The sequence below is a fragment of the Panicum virgatum genome, chromosome 3K (genome assembly GCF_016808335.1).
Source record: "Panicum virgatum strain AP13 chromosome 3K, P.virgatum_v5, whole genome shotgun sequence".
Lineage (NCBI taxonomy): Eukaryota > Viridiplantae > Streptophyta > Magnoliopsida > Poales > Poaceae > Panicum > Panicum virgatum.
Window position 1 is genome coordinate 23,727,426 of NC_053138.1, and position 16,082 is coordinate 23,743,507.

General features: G+C 55.2%; 1 protein-coding gene across 1 annotated transcript; it reads right to left on the minus strand.

Moving 5' to 3' along the window:
• Positions 1-10,296: 10,296 nt before the first annotated feature.
• On the minus strand, positions 10,297-12,887 carry LOC120698504 (protein OCTOPUS-like). The gene has a single exon (XM_039982138.1). The coding sequence runs from the start codon at positions 12,609-12,611 to the stop codon at positions 10,578-10,580; it is 2,034 nt and encodes a 677-aa protein (XP_039838072.1). The 5' UTR covers positions 12,612-12,887; the 3' UTR covers positions 10,297-10,577.
• Positions 12,888-16,082: the final 3,195 nt, after the last annotated feature.

Sequence of the window (16,082 nt, forward strand, 5' to 3'; positions counted from 1 at the left end):
CTTTTTTTTTTTAAAGACGAATCAATCGGCTCGTGTCAAATGGACGAGGAGCCAGCCGTTTTTTTTTTTTTTTGAAACGAAGAGGAGCCAGTCGTTCGTTTTTGGCAAAATGGCAGCGTTGCCAGTGGCGACGGGGTGGCGCTGGTGTCGCTGGCTGGACGCGGAAAGGGTCAAGGCTCAAGGGTTGCGTGGGCGCCGTGCCGGCGTCCGGCGGGGCACCTACCGCGGCGCGGCCGGTTCGCCACCAAACCCCGCCGCGGCAGAGGGCGAGACGACGACGACTTGACACGGCAGGGAGAGAATGAGAGCAGGCGGCGTGGAGGTGGCAAGGCAACGACTAAGCGCGCGGCCTGTTGACGTTTGTGTTCCTGGAGACGGCGGTTGTCGTGTCGTGTGTGATCAGCGGCGTTCCAGGGGGGTGTCTGGTCAGGTCCGGGGGAAGGTGGTGGAGTGGTGGACCGGAAGTCCGGGGGAGTTGGTTGCTGGGCTTTGGGCGCCCTCGACGTCGACCGTCGACGGCCATCGTCCCCGGGCGTTTGTTTGGCCGGCACCAACGCGCCGTGACGTGACCGCAGCAGGGCTTACATGACGTGACCGCAGCAGGGCTTACAAAACCGACCAGTCCGGTCAAACCGTCGCCCTCCGGTAGTGGTTTACCGGACCAGTTTGACCGAAAATCAGTAAAAACCGGTTGAATTCAAATCCAAATTCAAAAGCACATGTGTAACCGGTTCCGACCGGTTTATCGGTCCGGTCTGATCGGTTACCGGTATTTTAATCAAAAAATCCGACGGTTTAAAAGTGGTTTTCCGGTTTACCGGTCGCCATATGCAGTGGGCCTTAATGGGCCGGCCCATTTTTTTTGATTTAACTTCATATGCCCGCAAACTATACTAAATGGACGAATTTTTGAGAAAATCTGACACCATTAGATTCGTCGCACCTTGAAGTATTTTTAGGAATTTTTTTATTTTTTTGAATTTAAATTTGAATTTTGATACCGGGCCGGGTTACCGGACCGGTTCCCACCGGCCCGAATGGGGTGTTTTACATGGGAGTTTATAAAGTCTACTGACTTGCATAGAGTCTTGCATCATGCAACATAAAAATAATAAACAACTTGAGCAAGAATGTACTTGAGCAAAAACTTTCTTTGACACTAATGATTCTTGTTTCCGACTCAAGAGAGTTTGATTCTTTCAAAAACATTCTTGATTTAATCCTTTCTAATCAATATCCATTGAGAGTCTCTTCGTGTATTCTACTTGCACCGACCTATTATGTTTTCTTGGTGCCGGTTAACCGGTGTTCGGTTCCCTGTTGGATCTGGTGCAAGAGCCCTTGAGCATTTCTCTTCTTCCAAGTATTCCCTTGGTTTCTTTTAAAAATGTCCGACTCTCATGAATCCTACCCAGTTTCTAAAGGTCAATCCTGGGACCCCTTCGTGTCGATCCACTTCTCCGGTCGCTTTCCCTCCCCCCGGACCCCAAGAATCGACTCCCCGGTGAGCTCTCAACCTTCCCCGCCCTTTTCCCCTTAGTTTCCTCGCCGGAGCACTGCCACATGCCGCCCGTGCGCCCAGGTCCGGATCATCTGGCCTAGGTCCGGATCATCTGGCCTAGGGCCGGATCATCCGGCACCTTCCAGTGGCAAAAAATACTGTTGGGCCGGATCATTCGGCCTATGGGCGGATCATCTGACCCTGGAAACTTTTCAGCAATACGAAGCCAAAACTTTCTGGTGATGGTTGGATCATCCGGCCTTACTTTGGATCAGCACAAACCTTTAGTGTTTATAAAATACGTAGTAAATTATAGAAAAATAGAAAAAATACAAAACCAGTTTTGTTAGCTTCTTATTTTTATTCTTTATATACTAGAACCATAAAATGTGTTATTTGACAAATTTTACTATGTAGATTTAATTATGCTAGATAAAATACCTCTATAGTTTGTAAATGAATAATCGGAGCTAGGAAAGTGCTAAAAATGTAAAACCAGTTGGGTTAACTTTGTTAGACTCGTGTAAGGTTTAATTAACCTTAGCTTGTGTAGTTATTTAGGTTTAGGTAATAGTGACTTTGTGCTTGTATTGCTGCACTTTTTGTTGCATCATCCATGCATTTATACATATGCATTATTACACCTCATTTAGGTACGCTAGATATACGTGTGGACGTGAAGCACGTGGTGTTGGAACCGAACCACAAGATGGTGTTCAGTGGACATCTCCAGAAAATGGAAGGACCCGCTAAAGCAACCGAAGACCCGGCCCAAGGTCGGAAGGGCCCAAGGCCGAAAATAATATTAGCACTAATTTAGTGTTACCCTCAGGCAAGCCCCGGTGCACAACCTATTAATTTAAATTATGACACACACACATATATATATTATATATATATATATATATATTACTTGTGCATTAATTTTGAGGAGTTGTTTGGAACCCTAGTTGCATGATCCCTAGATTTCCTTGAGTTATACTAGTATGTGTAGGACGATAGCTTTGCCATGCTAATAGGATTCGGTAGAAAACGACTAATTTCTTGTTACTCACGAGACATAGGGAGCATTTATCTTCAGTACATAATTATTAAATTCAGAATATATGGAAGGGGAAATGGAAGGCCAGACCGGGAATGTGTAGCTCCGTTTGTGTCGATTAAGGACTGTTCCGTTGTCGGCTGTGCTGGTCAGGGATTGAACTGTACTAACCGCATGCCGGGAGTAGGAGGTAGTCAAAACTGGTAAGCCAAGTACTGCCTTGCTTCGAAAGTATAGAACTTCTACCCACCCTTAGGGTGAGTCGAGTGGCCGCGAAGAATTGGGATGCATGAGTTTACTTGTGGTGGTCTCTCGTAGGGCTCGGCTGACTATATGCAGGTGGGGCAGTTCTGTAGTTCGAGGCGGGGAGGGGAATGGTTGGCTCGTATAGTCCGACGGGGGATAAGTACCTGCCGTGTTGGTTAGGTCCACCTTGAAAGGTTAAATCAGATCGATTCGCCGTGTCTCACGGTTATGAGAACCTTGATCTCTTGGTCACATCGTAGAAAGGAAATGGAGAAAAAGGAGATTTGATGCAATGAGGGCTGATGTTATTTAATTAATAGTTTGCTGAACCTGATTGTTGTAGATTTGCAAATCATAGATGATTTAGTAAATCTATTGAGATAAATGGGAGCTAAAACTTGGAAAATAAGGACGCACTTCTAGTGCTTTTCTGTAAAACAAACCACTGGCCAAAAAACTTTGCATGTCTAGATACGTGGGCTAAGTATACCCACTGGTCGGGTAAGTCTTGCTGAGTATTAGTTACTCAGGGTTTATTGTTTACCCTATTTCAGATATAGGAGCTAACCCGGATTCACATCGGTGGGCTCGATGTGATGTCCTCATGTCTTCATAGTTACCCTATCCCTGCGACCCTGCCCCGGACGGCGCGTCACCCACCCTCGCCGCCACGACGCTAGGCGATCGTGGGTCCTCGCCGGCGCCACGTCTCCTCCGGCCACCGTCGTCGTCGCCAAGCCTTGCCGGCCCACTACCTCCACGCCTGCGATCTCCGCTGGTTGCCGGCCTCTCCCCCCCCCCCCCCCCCCCCCCCCCCCCCCCCGCCGCCAGCGCGTCGCGACTCTGGGGGCACCGGACCCGCCTCCACCCCCTAGATCGGGCGCCTCCTCCGCCAGCCGCTGGTCTCACACCCTGCCTCTCCCCGCTGGGGCCGGGCGAGCTTGCCGTGGAGCGGAGAGGACGCGCGATGGCAGGGGAGTCCTGCTCTTCCTCCTCACCGAGCCCCCTTGCGGATCCATCCTTGCTGATTCGTACTGCTGGTGAGGAAACTATGCAGTGCCTGTCTTCTTGTTGCATATGTAGTCGGCTGTTGTTGACAGCTACGTGATGATGAAGTTCAATCGCGTTCCTGTGCAAGTGCTTCTTTTGTTTTGTGCTGTCAGATTTGGTCTGCCTCTACTAAGTGATATACACATAAAAGTGTACTGCAAGTCTACCTTTGGCTTATTTGATGTCACATTTTTCATCATGCCAAATTTTTCTATTACATACTGGAAAGAGTCTAGTGTTGATTTTTTAGAGTAGTGAACACTGCATTGTCTGAATCTAAAATGTGATAATGCTATGCAGGAAGCTAAGCAAGCTGTTGAATTGATTGGAAAGTGGGAAACGATTGATGTGGCTGATGCACTAGAGCTTCTCTCACCGGATTTTGAAAGTGACGAAGTATGCTGTCTGCCATCTTTATTTCTGCATCTTTCTGGTTTTATTATGTTTACTTGTTTGTAGATTTTTGTTAGATTACTAAGAAATGTAAATGGCCTCCCATGTGCAGATTCATTGTGAGATACCTAAAAAATGTCTGCAAGCACATCCCACACAATTGATAGCTCTGGAACCGATGATGAGCATGATTCATCTCAACCACGTGTTAGGAGATCAAAGGTATGGCAATTCTTTGAGCAAGATTTGGTGATGGTAGATGACGTTTGGAAGGCAGTTTGCAAGTATTGTGGGCTGAGACTTGGGGCTCAATCGGGCACTAGTAGTCTTAGAAGTCATATTGCTACAACTTGCCCGGCTATTGGGGAAATCTGCATAGATGAGAAGTTGTTGTTCTTTAAGGCAAGTTCCTCTCTTTTTTGGATGCAGGGATCTTAAGTGAAGTTGTTGGGGTTGGTGCAGGGCAAAATGTGCCACAGGTGGAATTAGCTGGACCGGTGGGGGCTTAAACAATGGAATTAGGTATGTTATAACTATGACTCCATTTGCATCTCCCTGGAACAGGGTATATGTTCTGTCGTTCTGTCTCTCATGGCATGGCATCTAGTATACAGTTAGTTTGCATCCTTGACTTAATGATTTCACGGTTTGCTTGCATCCTTGACTTAATGATTTCACTTGCATTTTTACTGATTTTGTTAGAATCCACAAAGGTTATATTCTATTCTACGTGTCTTGGTACTTCAAAAAGGAAATGCAAAGTTGATTCAGATGGACCGGCTTACTGAGGAGTTGACACGTCAAACTGTATCCAAACCATGTTTTGCCTGGGGAACAGCCCATGTTTATATCCGGAAAAGGCCCATGAGAATTTGGAAGAGTCGTACCAAAAGCCCATTGGATCAGTACACTAGCCCAAGGCCGTACTCTATGATAGGCCTAGTGGCTGCCTTTGCTGGGCCCGTGCGCATGTTACCATCTCAGCTTGTCAAAATATACATATAGATCCTCTTTGGCAGGGCTTTGAGCGGCTCCACTGCACAAACCCCTGTAGCAGCATTGTTCATAGAAGTCATTTTTCTCTCTGCTCTCCTCCTCCCTCAATGACATAGTGACGCTGTTCACCGAAGCTCGGAGTTGAGTTTTGGTGGCTCCCCAGCTCTGTGCTACAGAGTGCCGGAGCTGGAGCGGGCGGGAGCCCTCCCAAACATAGCTATAGGTTGCCGTTGCAGTTAGGGCTGGAAAAATAGCTCGAGGCTCGCGAGCCGGCTCGAGCTTGCTTCGGCTCGGCTCGGCTCGGAGCGGCTCGCGAGCCTCCAACGAGCCGAGCCGAGCCGAGCCTACTTCTCAGGCTCGTGAAAATGACGAGCCGAGCCGAGCCGAGCCGGCTCGCTGTGGCTCGCGAGCCGGCTCGCGAGCTCAGTCCATTGAGGCTCATAATGGTTCATAGACTATTATGAAACACTCTAACCATAATCTGTGTTGTGACAATATCAATATTAATCTATATCTATGCTTAATATGATTATTGTTTATTGATTACTTTCATTTCAACACATGTATGCGCTTTATATATTTATATGCACTAGTTAATGTCTTATAATGTGTATACTAAATGCATAGTATATATTTTGTGCCAGGCTCGCGAGCCAGCTTCGAGCCGAGCCGAGCCTCCTCAGCGAGCTCGCCAAACTACTGAGCCGAGCCAAGCTCGGCTCGCTCATGCACCGAGCCGAGCCTGGCTCGGCTCGTTTCCAGCCCTAGTTGCAGTGCTATCTGGGTTGCCCCCTGATGAAAATCATTGGTAGGCATCATCTCGTTCGGGCACATGCATCCAACGGTCCAACCTTGCGTGGCTTCAAAGGAAACTCTGCCAAGTGTCTCGACGAGGTCCAAGCAAAAAAAAAAAAAGTGGCCTAGCCTAACATGGAACCGAACCTGCACGAGTTTTCCATCCGAGAGCCATGACGATCAAAACCTGTCATTTGATCCTCCATGCATGCATGCTAGGCACGCGTCCAGGCACGAAAGAGACAATCTTGCAAGCAAGGCAAGCAAACGGCTGGCAGGGCGATCTGGTGCTCCCCCCGGGTCGTGCAGCCGTCAACTTCGACCAGGGCGGCGTTGGCCCTGAAATAGTCATTTAGCTGTAGCATATATTTGCCCATTGGTTAATCGTAGAGACCCATGCAAGTCCAAGTCGTGTTATAAAAATCCACTGGTGTTTGAACTCCTCTGATGTTTTTGGTATCGATGAGCTCATAACTATGTACACTATGCAAATATATGAACCTGATCTCATCATGTTTCCCCTGCAAGTCCATGTGCTGTACTGATGCACACTAGTGAAGGTTCATGGGGAGCGTAGAGGTACGTACCGTGGACTGGTTACTCTTTGGAGAAGCTGTAACCTGTGCGCGTTGTCCCCGGCGTTGAAATAGTACGTACTCTCCTCCGCCTATCATTTGCAGATTAATTTGCAGGAGTTGCCGATCGACCGTGGCCGGTTGCGTAGAAAATCTGGCAGTGCAGTGCACTGCACTCCCTCGTGCCTCCGATCCAGTCCAACGCCATGGCCATCCATGCATTTTTTTTTCTACTCGAAAACGCAAGAGAGTTGCGCTTCTTTGTATTAAGATAGAAAAAAAACCATTTCGAGTTACACTTTGCGTCACGACTTCGTGCACTGGCCCACCTTTTACTAGATTACATAATTAAAGTCCGGACCAAGGAAAACAACACAAAAGCGACTACTCACTAACTAAACAACCTAGCTAGTTTCATCGCAGGGCGATCAAGGTAGCAAGAGCAGCTTGCGTCTGGTCGGCGTCACCGCACCCGGAAACAACTCCTTTCATGGCCTTGAAATATTTGGGTTGGAGCTCAGGTCGATAGTCTTCCACAAAATTCTTCTTGTCCGGCGTAGGCAACATTGCCATCTTGCTTTGGGTGGCACCTGAGCCAAGGCTTTGGTTGGCAAGCCGCTTGCTTTGGAAGCGGTAGGCTTGTCCCGCTCTCAACTTGACGCGCAGCCGCTCTCTTGGTCGCGCAGCATTGTCGTGGTGGGTTAGGCATGAGAGCATCCGTGTGCATTCCTTTCACGGATTTCTGCTTGATGAGCCGGCGCAGCTGACAGGGAGTACAGGGTTGGGCGTCCGTCCATGCGTCAGTATAGACCAGTAGTAGAAGCCCTGATGAGGCACGCATGACGGCCTCATGCCGTGGAGCGTGGCGTCTGTCTCTGACTCCGAGCGCTCCATGCAATATATATATGCACGAGTGGCCAACTCACCGCGGCGGACCCGGTCGGTTGTGTAGCCGTAAAACTCCATGGCACGTCGCCTCCCTGATATCTAACGAGAAGTTACATCATCCTACGTACTCCAGGGCACATCGATGATCGAAACGGAGCACATCGCTGGCAGCAGGGGCTGAGATGACAGGCGGCCAGGGCTCTACCCCTGCTCCTGCGACGTGCCGACATGGGCGGTGGTGGCGCCCTCTATCATCGTCAGATTCGCCCGCCCGTATGTTCTGGAGTAAATTCCTTATTTGCCACTGAAAAATACAACTCATCCCTTATGTGCCATTGAAAAATAGCTCATCCTCTCTATGCCACTAGTTTTAATTTTTAATCCCTTACGTGCCATTCTGTTACTTTAGGCGTTAGTTGGGTCGTTTGCGTCGGAGCGCGTCGAGTACCCCTCCCCGAACGAGTGGCTCATCACGTCCCTGCGCGTCGTCACAGGGGCGCAAGGTCAAATCAAGCACGCTCCGCTGCGCCCGGGAGAAGCTCAAGGCACGGGGAGGCAAACAGCGGCGGATTAAATTACCCGGTGGTCCTGTGCATGTCGTCGCGCTTGCCCTTGCCCCCGGCGTCCTGAGCCCCTTCGGCTGCTGCTGCTGCTTCGGATGCTCCATGGCCACGCCCTGGTCCCCGGGCACGAGCGCCTCGGCCGCCGGCGTCGCGGAGACGCTCCTCCCGCGGGCCGCTCCTGCTGCGGCGGGCACCACTAGGCCCGGCGCCGCGGCACACCCGCCGCCTCTCCTGCCGAGCGCGAACCGAGTCCCGTGCTGCCGCTAGCCGCCCGGAGCGTGTACGAGTACATGGGCAACGAAGCAAACGCGCGCCCGGCTAAGTGTGTTCCGGGAGAACAGGCGAGGGGAGCGGCTTATAAAGCGGCCGCACGTGCCGTGGCGCTGCCGCCGTCGCGGTGGCGCCTCGCGCGGGGGCACACGTACGGGGGGCGCCTGGAAGGCGCCGCGGGCAGGCAGGCGTGGCGCCGTCGCGCGAGCGGCGGGGGCACACGTAGAGCAGCGATCCACGCGCCGGGCGCGGGAGCGGCTTCGGGCCTGCGGCCTCGGCGCGGATAGAGACGCGTCGTGTCAGCCGCCGGGAGGGAGGAGGCGACGGCGTGGCGGCCGAGCGGCTCGATCCGCCCGCGGGCCGCGGCGGCGCGGAGCCCGCCCGCCCAGGAGGAGGGGGGCCGCCGCCCTGCCCCCGCCGCGGCCGCGCACCTCGTCATGGGAGGAAGGAGCAGGGGAGCAGAGTCCGACCACGCTCGCCGGCGCCGCGGCCATGCTCCGCCCGCTCATCCCTCCGCGGCTCAGCGCCCGGGGCGCCCTTTGGAGGCGCGATGCCGCCAGCCTTGCGTCCGCCGTGCGCTCCCAACGCCGGGGGAGCGGGTGGCGCCGTAGACCGTGACGGGGAAGGAGCGGAGGACGACGGCGGGCAGGACGCGCTGCGGGAGCGGGGACGCGGCGACGAAGATGACCGCGGCCAAGAGCACCCCGTTGCTGTTGGCCAGCTGGTGCTGCGAGGCGGCGGCGGCGCCGCTGGGGAGCCCCTGCTGCGGGGCCGCCGGCGCCGGCGACGCCGACGAGGAGGACGGCGTGGGGCGCATGGCGCGTTCGCTTCGGCGTTCCTTCATCTTCGTCTGGCGCCGGGTGAGGAGGGAAGTCCACGAAGAGGGGACGGCGGCGAGATGGAGACGGCAGCAAACGACCCAACTAACTCCGTTAGTAACGGAATGGCACACAAGGGATGAAAAATTAAAACTAGTGGCATAGAGGGGATGAGCTATTTTTCAATGGCACATAAGAGATGAGTTATATTTTACAGTAGCATAGAAGGAATTTACCCTATGTTCTGTTCGATCGTTCGCCTCGCCTCCATTAACTGCGGCCGGGCCAGGCTGGGGCGCCATGAATGCGAGCGAGGGACTTAACGCCGGGCGTCAGGAAGAGCAGGCGGGGGCCCCGGCCCGGCGAGCCGGCCGTGCTGCCGCTCCCCTGACGCCGCCGTCGTCCGTCGTCACGCACATCAGAGGCGCCAAAGCGCAATTAAAGTTGCGTCGTATTCAGCGGGACAAAAAAAATGGCCCAGCGGCCTAGATCCGGCGCCGCGCCGATTATACATAACTTATATGAAAATAATTTAATGAATAATCATACACGCGCCGCACGTCCGTCCGTGCATTCCGCGCCCGACCCCGGATCAGCAGAATCTGCCGCCCCGCCTGCGGCTCGGATCCTGCTGCTGCTCCCGATCGGAGCCCCGGCACAGCCAACAGACCCCCCCGTGCGCGCGCCGGGTTTCGCTCCCCGTCGCACGAGGGCCAGGCCAACCGACCGACCAAGTGGACAGAAAACAAACGCCCGCGGCGTGGCGGTGGTGGACGCGGGGGGAGAAGAGTTGGCTTCGGCACGGGGCACGGCGGGTTCTTGTTGGAGACCATCACCCTGCGGCGGCAGCGAGTGCGCCTAGGGACCGACGGGATATGGGCGCCGCCTTTAACGGTTTCCGAGGCGGCGGCGGCGGCGACGGCGACGGCCGTTGCTGTCCAGGAAAGCATGGGGCCGGCCATCCTCAGGCGCGCGCGACAGCCAGGACCAGCAGGATTGCATTGCGTCCGCCGTGCGCCGGGGAGTTGCCGCCGCCGAGCTGAGACGGTGCGGCGTCGTAGTCCTGCCGCCCGGCATGCCGTCGCTAAGCACGATCTCCGCCGCGACGGCTCTTGTACGGAGTTCGACACGAACCTGGGTGGCGAGACACGAAACGCGCTAGGGAAAACACAGGCACTCTCCTGCTTGCCCGCTGCTTTGTTAGTGGGAAAAATAGTTAGGTTCCTTGACATGACATCAAAAGGAATGCATGCGGAGAGCAACGCCACTGAGTAGCAAGACGCGGTCACGAGATTAAACTCCATTTTATCCAGCCCCCCGAATGAACAAAATGATCACTGCGCTACACATGGATGTAAGCGATTTATGGTTATACCATCAGCTATAGAAGAAATGCGGCAGCCTGATGTGCACCTCCCCGCCGTCCGCCGTCAGTACTCATCAGTACAGCCCCAGCATGGTCCGCGCGAACGACTGCGACCTCAGCTGCCGGCCGCCCTTGGCCGGGAGGATGGCGGCGCGGCGGCCGCTGGCGCTCCGCATCGGCGTCAGGTAGAACCGCAGCATGCCGCTGTCCGCGTGCCCCGGCGACCGCCGCGCGCTGCGGTTCCGCTCCAGCGCCGCGCACTCCTCGCGCCGCCGCTTGGCGTTGCCGTGGGCGTCCACGCAGCTGCGCCGCGAGCTGCCCAGCCCGCCGCTGTTGCTGCTGAACGAGCTCCGCGCGCTCGCGTTGCTGCTGCACCGCTGCATCCGGCCGTTGTGCCCGCGGGCGCGCAGCTCCGGCCAGGGCTCCGAGAACGGGCGGTCCGCCGCGTCGGGGCGGCGCCCGGCGGCTCGGCGGTGGATCAGGCCCCAGAGGCTCCACGCCTTGCGCCACCGCCGCGGCTTCTTCGCGGGGCCGTGGAACGCCGCCGCGTCCAGGCTGGCGGAGAAGTCCTCGACGAGGGAGCTCGTGCTGAAGCGGTGGCGGTCGAGCAGGTCTTCGGCGTGGTGGAAGTGGTAGAACTCCGAGCTGCCCATCAGAGGAGACTCCTTCCCATTGCCAATGGCGGCCGGCGCGGCCGCTGGCACAGGCATGGGCACGGGCACGGGCACGGGTACTGGCTTTGGGTCGGCGACTTCGAAGGACCTGCGCACGGAGCTGGATCGGTCAAGGCTCCGGCCGCGCCGGCTTGATGTGTCCAGGTAGTAGTCACGCGTCTGGGCCGAGCCGCCGGGAATGTTGGCGTCGGCGTCGGGCTCGGGCTGGGAGTCGTCCTCCACGGGGATTTGGCCGTCGGAGCGCTCGACGATGCCGGCGGGGGAGTCCTCGAGCGCGGAGAGGATGGGGGGTAGGCGGGAGAGCGGCGGCGGCGCGCGGCCGAGGCCAATGCCGGTGCCGGTGCCGGCGCCGAACAGGTAGCCGTCCCAGGACGCGCGGGGCTCGTCCCAGGAGAAGCCCACATCGTCGACGGACATGCGGCCGGCGTCAAGGGAGAATCTTGGGTCGGTGTCGCACGAACGCCGGCCACCAGCGAACTCCGAGCCGGCTTCGCCGCGGTGGAAGCGGCTCCGCCGAAGGAATGAGGGCTTGTACGGCTTCTCCGGTGGTGGCATCGCCGCCGCCGCAGCCTTGCTGCCCGCGGCCTCCTGCTTCTTCATCTTCTGCTTGCGCCTCCACTTCTGCCACTTCTTGCTGAACACCGACGCGGCCAGCCAGAAGCTCCCTGCAATCTCCTTGAGGTCCTTGGGCGGCGGCTTCTTGGGCTGCTGCGACTGCGAGGACTCGAGATCTATGTGATCCTTCATGGCCCGTACGTCCCGCGCCGGGGCGTAGGCCGCGGTCTCCATCTCCCCAGACGTGTCCACCCCCAAGACGGGCTCCACCACAGGAACAATCTCATCGGAATCTTCGGCCACGGCGATCTCCTCCTCCAAGAACACCTCCGGGACGCACGCCGGCGGGGGATGAGGCGGCGGCTGCGGGGGCGGGAGGACCTCGGCGGCGAGCGCGGCCGCGGCGGCGGAGGACGAGGCCGGGAAGGCGCCGAACGCCGTGCCGTCGCGGACACGCTCGCGGTCGTCCTGGTGGAAGAGCGCCCAGAGCGTGCTGCGCCCGCGCACGTCGCAGGACCGCCGCTGCGGCTCGTACGCCCCGCCGGCACCGGCGACGGCGGCGGCCAGCGCGTCGCCCCCGCGCCCGCAGGAGAAGGACTTGCAGCGGCGGAGGTCCGGCAGCGCGGCGGCGCCGGATCCCGAGGGGCCCCCGGCCGCGGCGGCGGCGGAGTTGAACGGCCGGGAGAAGAGCGAGCGGATGGCGGAGGTGGACTTGCGGCCCGGCGCCGCGGCCGTGGCGGCGGAGGCCTCGAGCCCGGCCAGGCGCTCGCGGAGGCAGGCGGCGCAGAAGCCCGTGAAGGTCTCCTCCGGGTGGAGGTCGCATGTGGTGGACACCGACCGGCGCGGCGGCGGCACCGGCGGCTCCATCTGCAGCACCATTGTATCTACGCCGACCCCGAACAGCTAGCTGGCTAAGCCCGCCCGGCTTGTATCACATTGCTTCGTCGTCGCTCGCGGCGCGGCGGATGGTTTTGTGGATTGGGAGTGGAGGAGGGGGAAAGGGAAAGTTGAAGGCCTGGGAATCAAGGCTCACGGGCCCCGTCGCCTCTCTGGCCGGGTCTGAGCTCTTCTCAGCTCTCTCTCCCTCTCTTCTCCCTTGTTGTTCTTTTGCTTTTCTTCGTGTGGCCTTCTTGGGGTTCGAGGCTGGCTGCTGGTTAGGGTTGAAAATAGGACGGGAAAATCCCGTCGGGCTCCGTTTGCCGTTTAAACCGATCGTAAACCGTTTTCTGGGAAAAATAGGAAAATGGGAAAATAAAACGGGAAAACGGGCGGGAACGGGAACGGTTGGGGTGTTTTCCCCGACCGTTTTCCCGGTTCCCGTTTTCAGCCGGGAAAATTCCCGCGGGAATTCCCGTATTTGTTGTAGTCGGCTGTGTTACCTATGTTGGAAACGTGAATTGTTGTTTGTATGTGTTACAACGTGAATTGTGAATTTGTGATTCACTTTACTTGTGTTTTTAGTTATACGAGTCTTGTTTCCATGTTATTTATACATAGTTGTAATTATTTTATCGAGTTAAATGTTTGGAGTGGTTGTATGTATTTTCCCGTTTTGAGTTATCGATTCCCGATCGTAATCGACATGCTCCCGACCGATTGATTCCGTTCCCAATATTCCGTAATACCGATTTCGTTTTCCCGTTCGTTTTTTCCGTTTCCGTTTCCGTTCCCGACCAAAAAATACAGTTACAGGATGGTTAAGGGATTTTCCCGACGTTCCCATCCCTACTGCTGGTTTGGTTTGCTTTTTACCCCTTTCCCAAGGGAAGGCGAGCGGGATCGAGGATCAAATGCGCACGCTTTCTCACTGTAACCTCACTCACACTGTCACACTGTTGCTACACGTTGTTTGTGCGTGTCGATCGTATTACCAAGATTGGCCTTTCGGCGTTGCATGATCCAAAGGTAGTAGATCCTTCGTGCGGGCGAGCATCAATGCGATCATGTCACACACAAAGTAGTATGCCAGTTTCAGTCTGATCAAAGTAAAAAAAAAAAAAGAGCATGCAAGTCTCCGCGTTTATAACCGGGGACTCCAACCCCGCAGCGACCACTAAAGTTTGCGCTCGCCCGCGCACGTTTGGGCGTGCCAACAATTGGCACATCCGCGGATGGACGCCAACAGGACGCAACATGGTCGCTACCCCCGCTGCTACTGTACAGCAGCTACGGCCCAAGAGCGACGCCGACGCGTCATGTGTGCTACGCCTACACTGGTAGTATAGCACTATTCTAGTGTCAGCTCGCAGCGTCGGAGGCGGCCGGAGCAGCCCGTAGCCGCCGGACCGTAGCGTAGGTGTTATCATGGTGGACTTTGGCACGCTCCACGGGCAGCAGCTAGCCGCCAAGAAACGTGTTAAAAAAACTCCCATACCCCCCCCCCCCCCCCCCTCTCCCGTTTTCAGCAAGTGCTTCGTGCTCTTTCGCTTGGATTGGAGTGCCCGGCGAAGCTCCATTCCATCATCGGCCGGCTGAGACAAGGTTGGAGGCCTTGAGGAGGGAGGACGAGTGCAGACTGGCACCGGCTGCCGATCCGGCAAAAAATTACCATCAAGCGTGAAAAAGTAAAAAAAAACTGAGCGAGAAAATAAGAAAATGAAGGCCAGCGACGGTGGCGAAACTGAACAAAAGTGCCGGATGCCCAGCTCTGACGGCCGGAGGTGGCCTGGCCGGCAGCTTCCGTGGCCCGGACGGGGGCCACGTGAGACATCTGAGGCTAATCAATTCGTTCATCAGCGACGAGGGAGGGGAGCGAGGGGCGCCAGCCGCCCGTCGTCCTTGCTCGCTTCGTCATCAGCCCACAACCCTCTCTTGATGCAGAATCGCAGATTCCCAGTACTGTTGGTGTGCCCTTAACTGCCACATAAGGCTTGGGACCCCTTTGTGTAAAAGAGTCTAAGTTAGAAGGTATAAGGGGTAGTTTATGAGTTCTAGAGACTTATTTACAGCATCTAGAGATCTGTTTGTAAACATCAAGGACTTTTTTTGTAATATTCGACCCCACTAATGAAATAAGTATAAACAACCACCTCCTCCTCCATATAAATAGCCCCCATGGAGAGGAGGTGGGGGACCTTTGGCCTCTTACTTATTGGCTCATTTGGCTTGCTCTCTCCTCACTCTATCTCATCAGACAAGAGATGAGATAGAGTGAGGAGAGAGCAAGCCAAATGAGCAAATAAGTAAAAGGCCAAAGATCCCCCACCTCCTCCCTATGGGGGCTATTTATAGGGAGGAGGAGGTGGTTGTTTATATTTATTCCATTGGTGGGGTCGAATATTACAAAAAAATCATTGATGTTTACAAACAGATTCCTAGATACTGCAAATAAGTCTCTAGAACTCATAAACTACCCCTTAGACCTTCTAACTTAGACTCTTTTACAAAAAAATGGTCTCTTTAGAGCCTGGGTTAGCAGAACGTATGACTTTTTTTTTTTTGAAAGGCAGCAGAACGTATAATATACTAGCACACATCCATTTGAAAGAGAAAAATGATAAAACCCGGGGTGTCATCCAATCAGCTACTGTGCATATGTTTTTTCATTCATGGAAAGGATCAGTTCAAGACGTGGGGCAGCTCCAGGGAATCTCAGTGGAATCTAACACCAACAAATGTTACTAGCTCCTGGTGAAGCCATTTCCACAGGCTAGTTAAATTCAGCTTCTACCTAACCTACTACAGTTTAAAAAACCGATCAGAAAGCATGAGCACCTCCCCCACAAAACACAACCTTTTTCTTTGATGGCAGCAGGCGTGCGTGAATGAGCTCTCACTTTCCCGCTTGCCCTTTTCAACCCCACCTCCTCCACGTCCCCCCCTCCCGACTTGTCCACGAGTCATGGCCCAAGAGCTGAGGAGCACGGGGCTAGTTTGGCCATTTCCCCGCGGCCTTAACAAGCGCGGCAACAAAAGGGCGCGCATGCGATGCACTAGGACGGGCTGTGTCGCTGTCCCTCCCCAGCTCTCCTCCGGATTTGTCCTACTTAGGCTATTCCCAGCAGTCCTCCGATGCGGATACGCAAAAACTCACTATGGCCCACCACCAGCGCTGCCTAAAAACGAGAGCAGTTCCAGCAGCATGCGGTTGTTGGTGCGAATACCAAAAGCAGTCTGCAAGGATGCGATGAGGAGAGAGAAACCGTAGATATGTGTGGCGTTGAGAGCGGACTTGTTTTTTCCGCAGCCGCATGCGCAATCTGCTGCATGAGCATCTTTCGTATTTGCGTGCCTTTCTTCCGCATTCGCATCCAGATAGGAGCACTGCTGGGAATAGACTAAGGCAGGCACAAACCGATCCCGATTTGAGACAAAAGAGAGGCATCTGATGACCAAAACAGCTCAGCTCCG

Excerpts from the sequence above, each read along its gene's own strand:
- LOC120698504 (XM_039982138.1), bottom strand. The coding sequence starts at position 12,611 with ATGGTGCTGCAGATGGAGCCGCCGGTGCCGCCGCCGCGCCGGTCGGTG.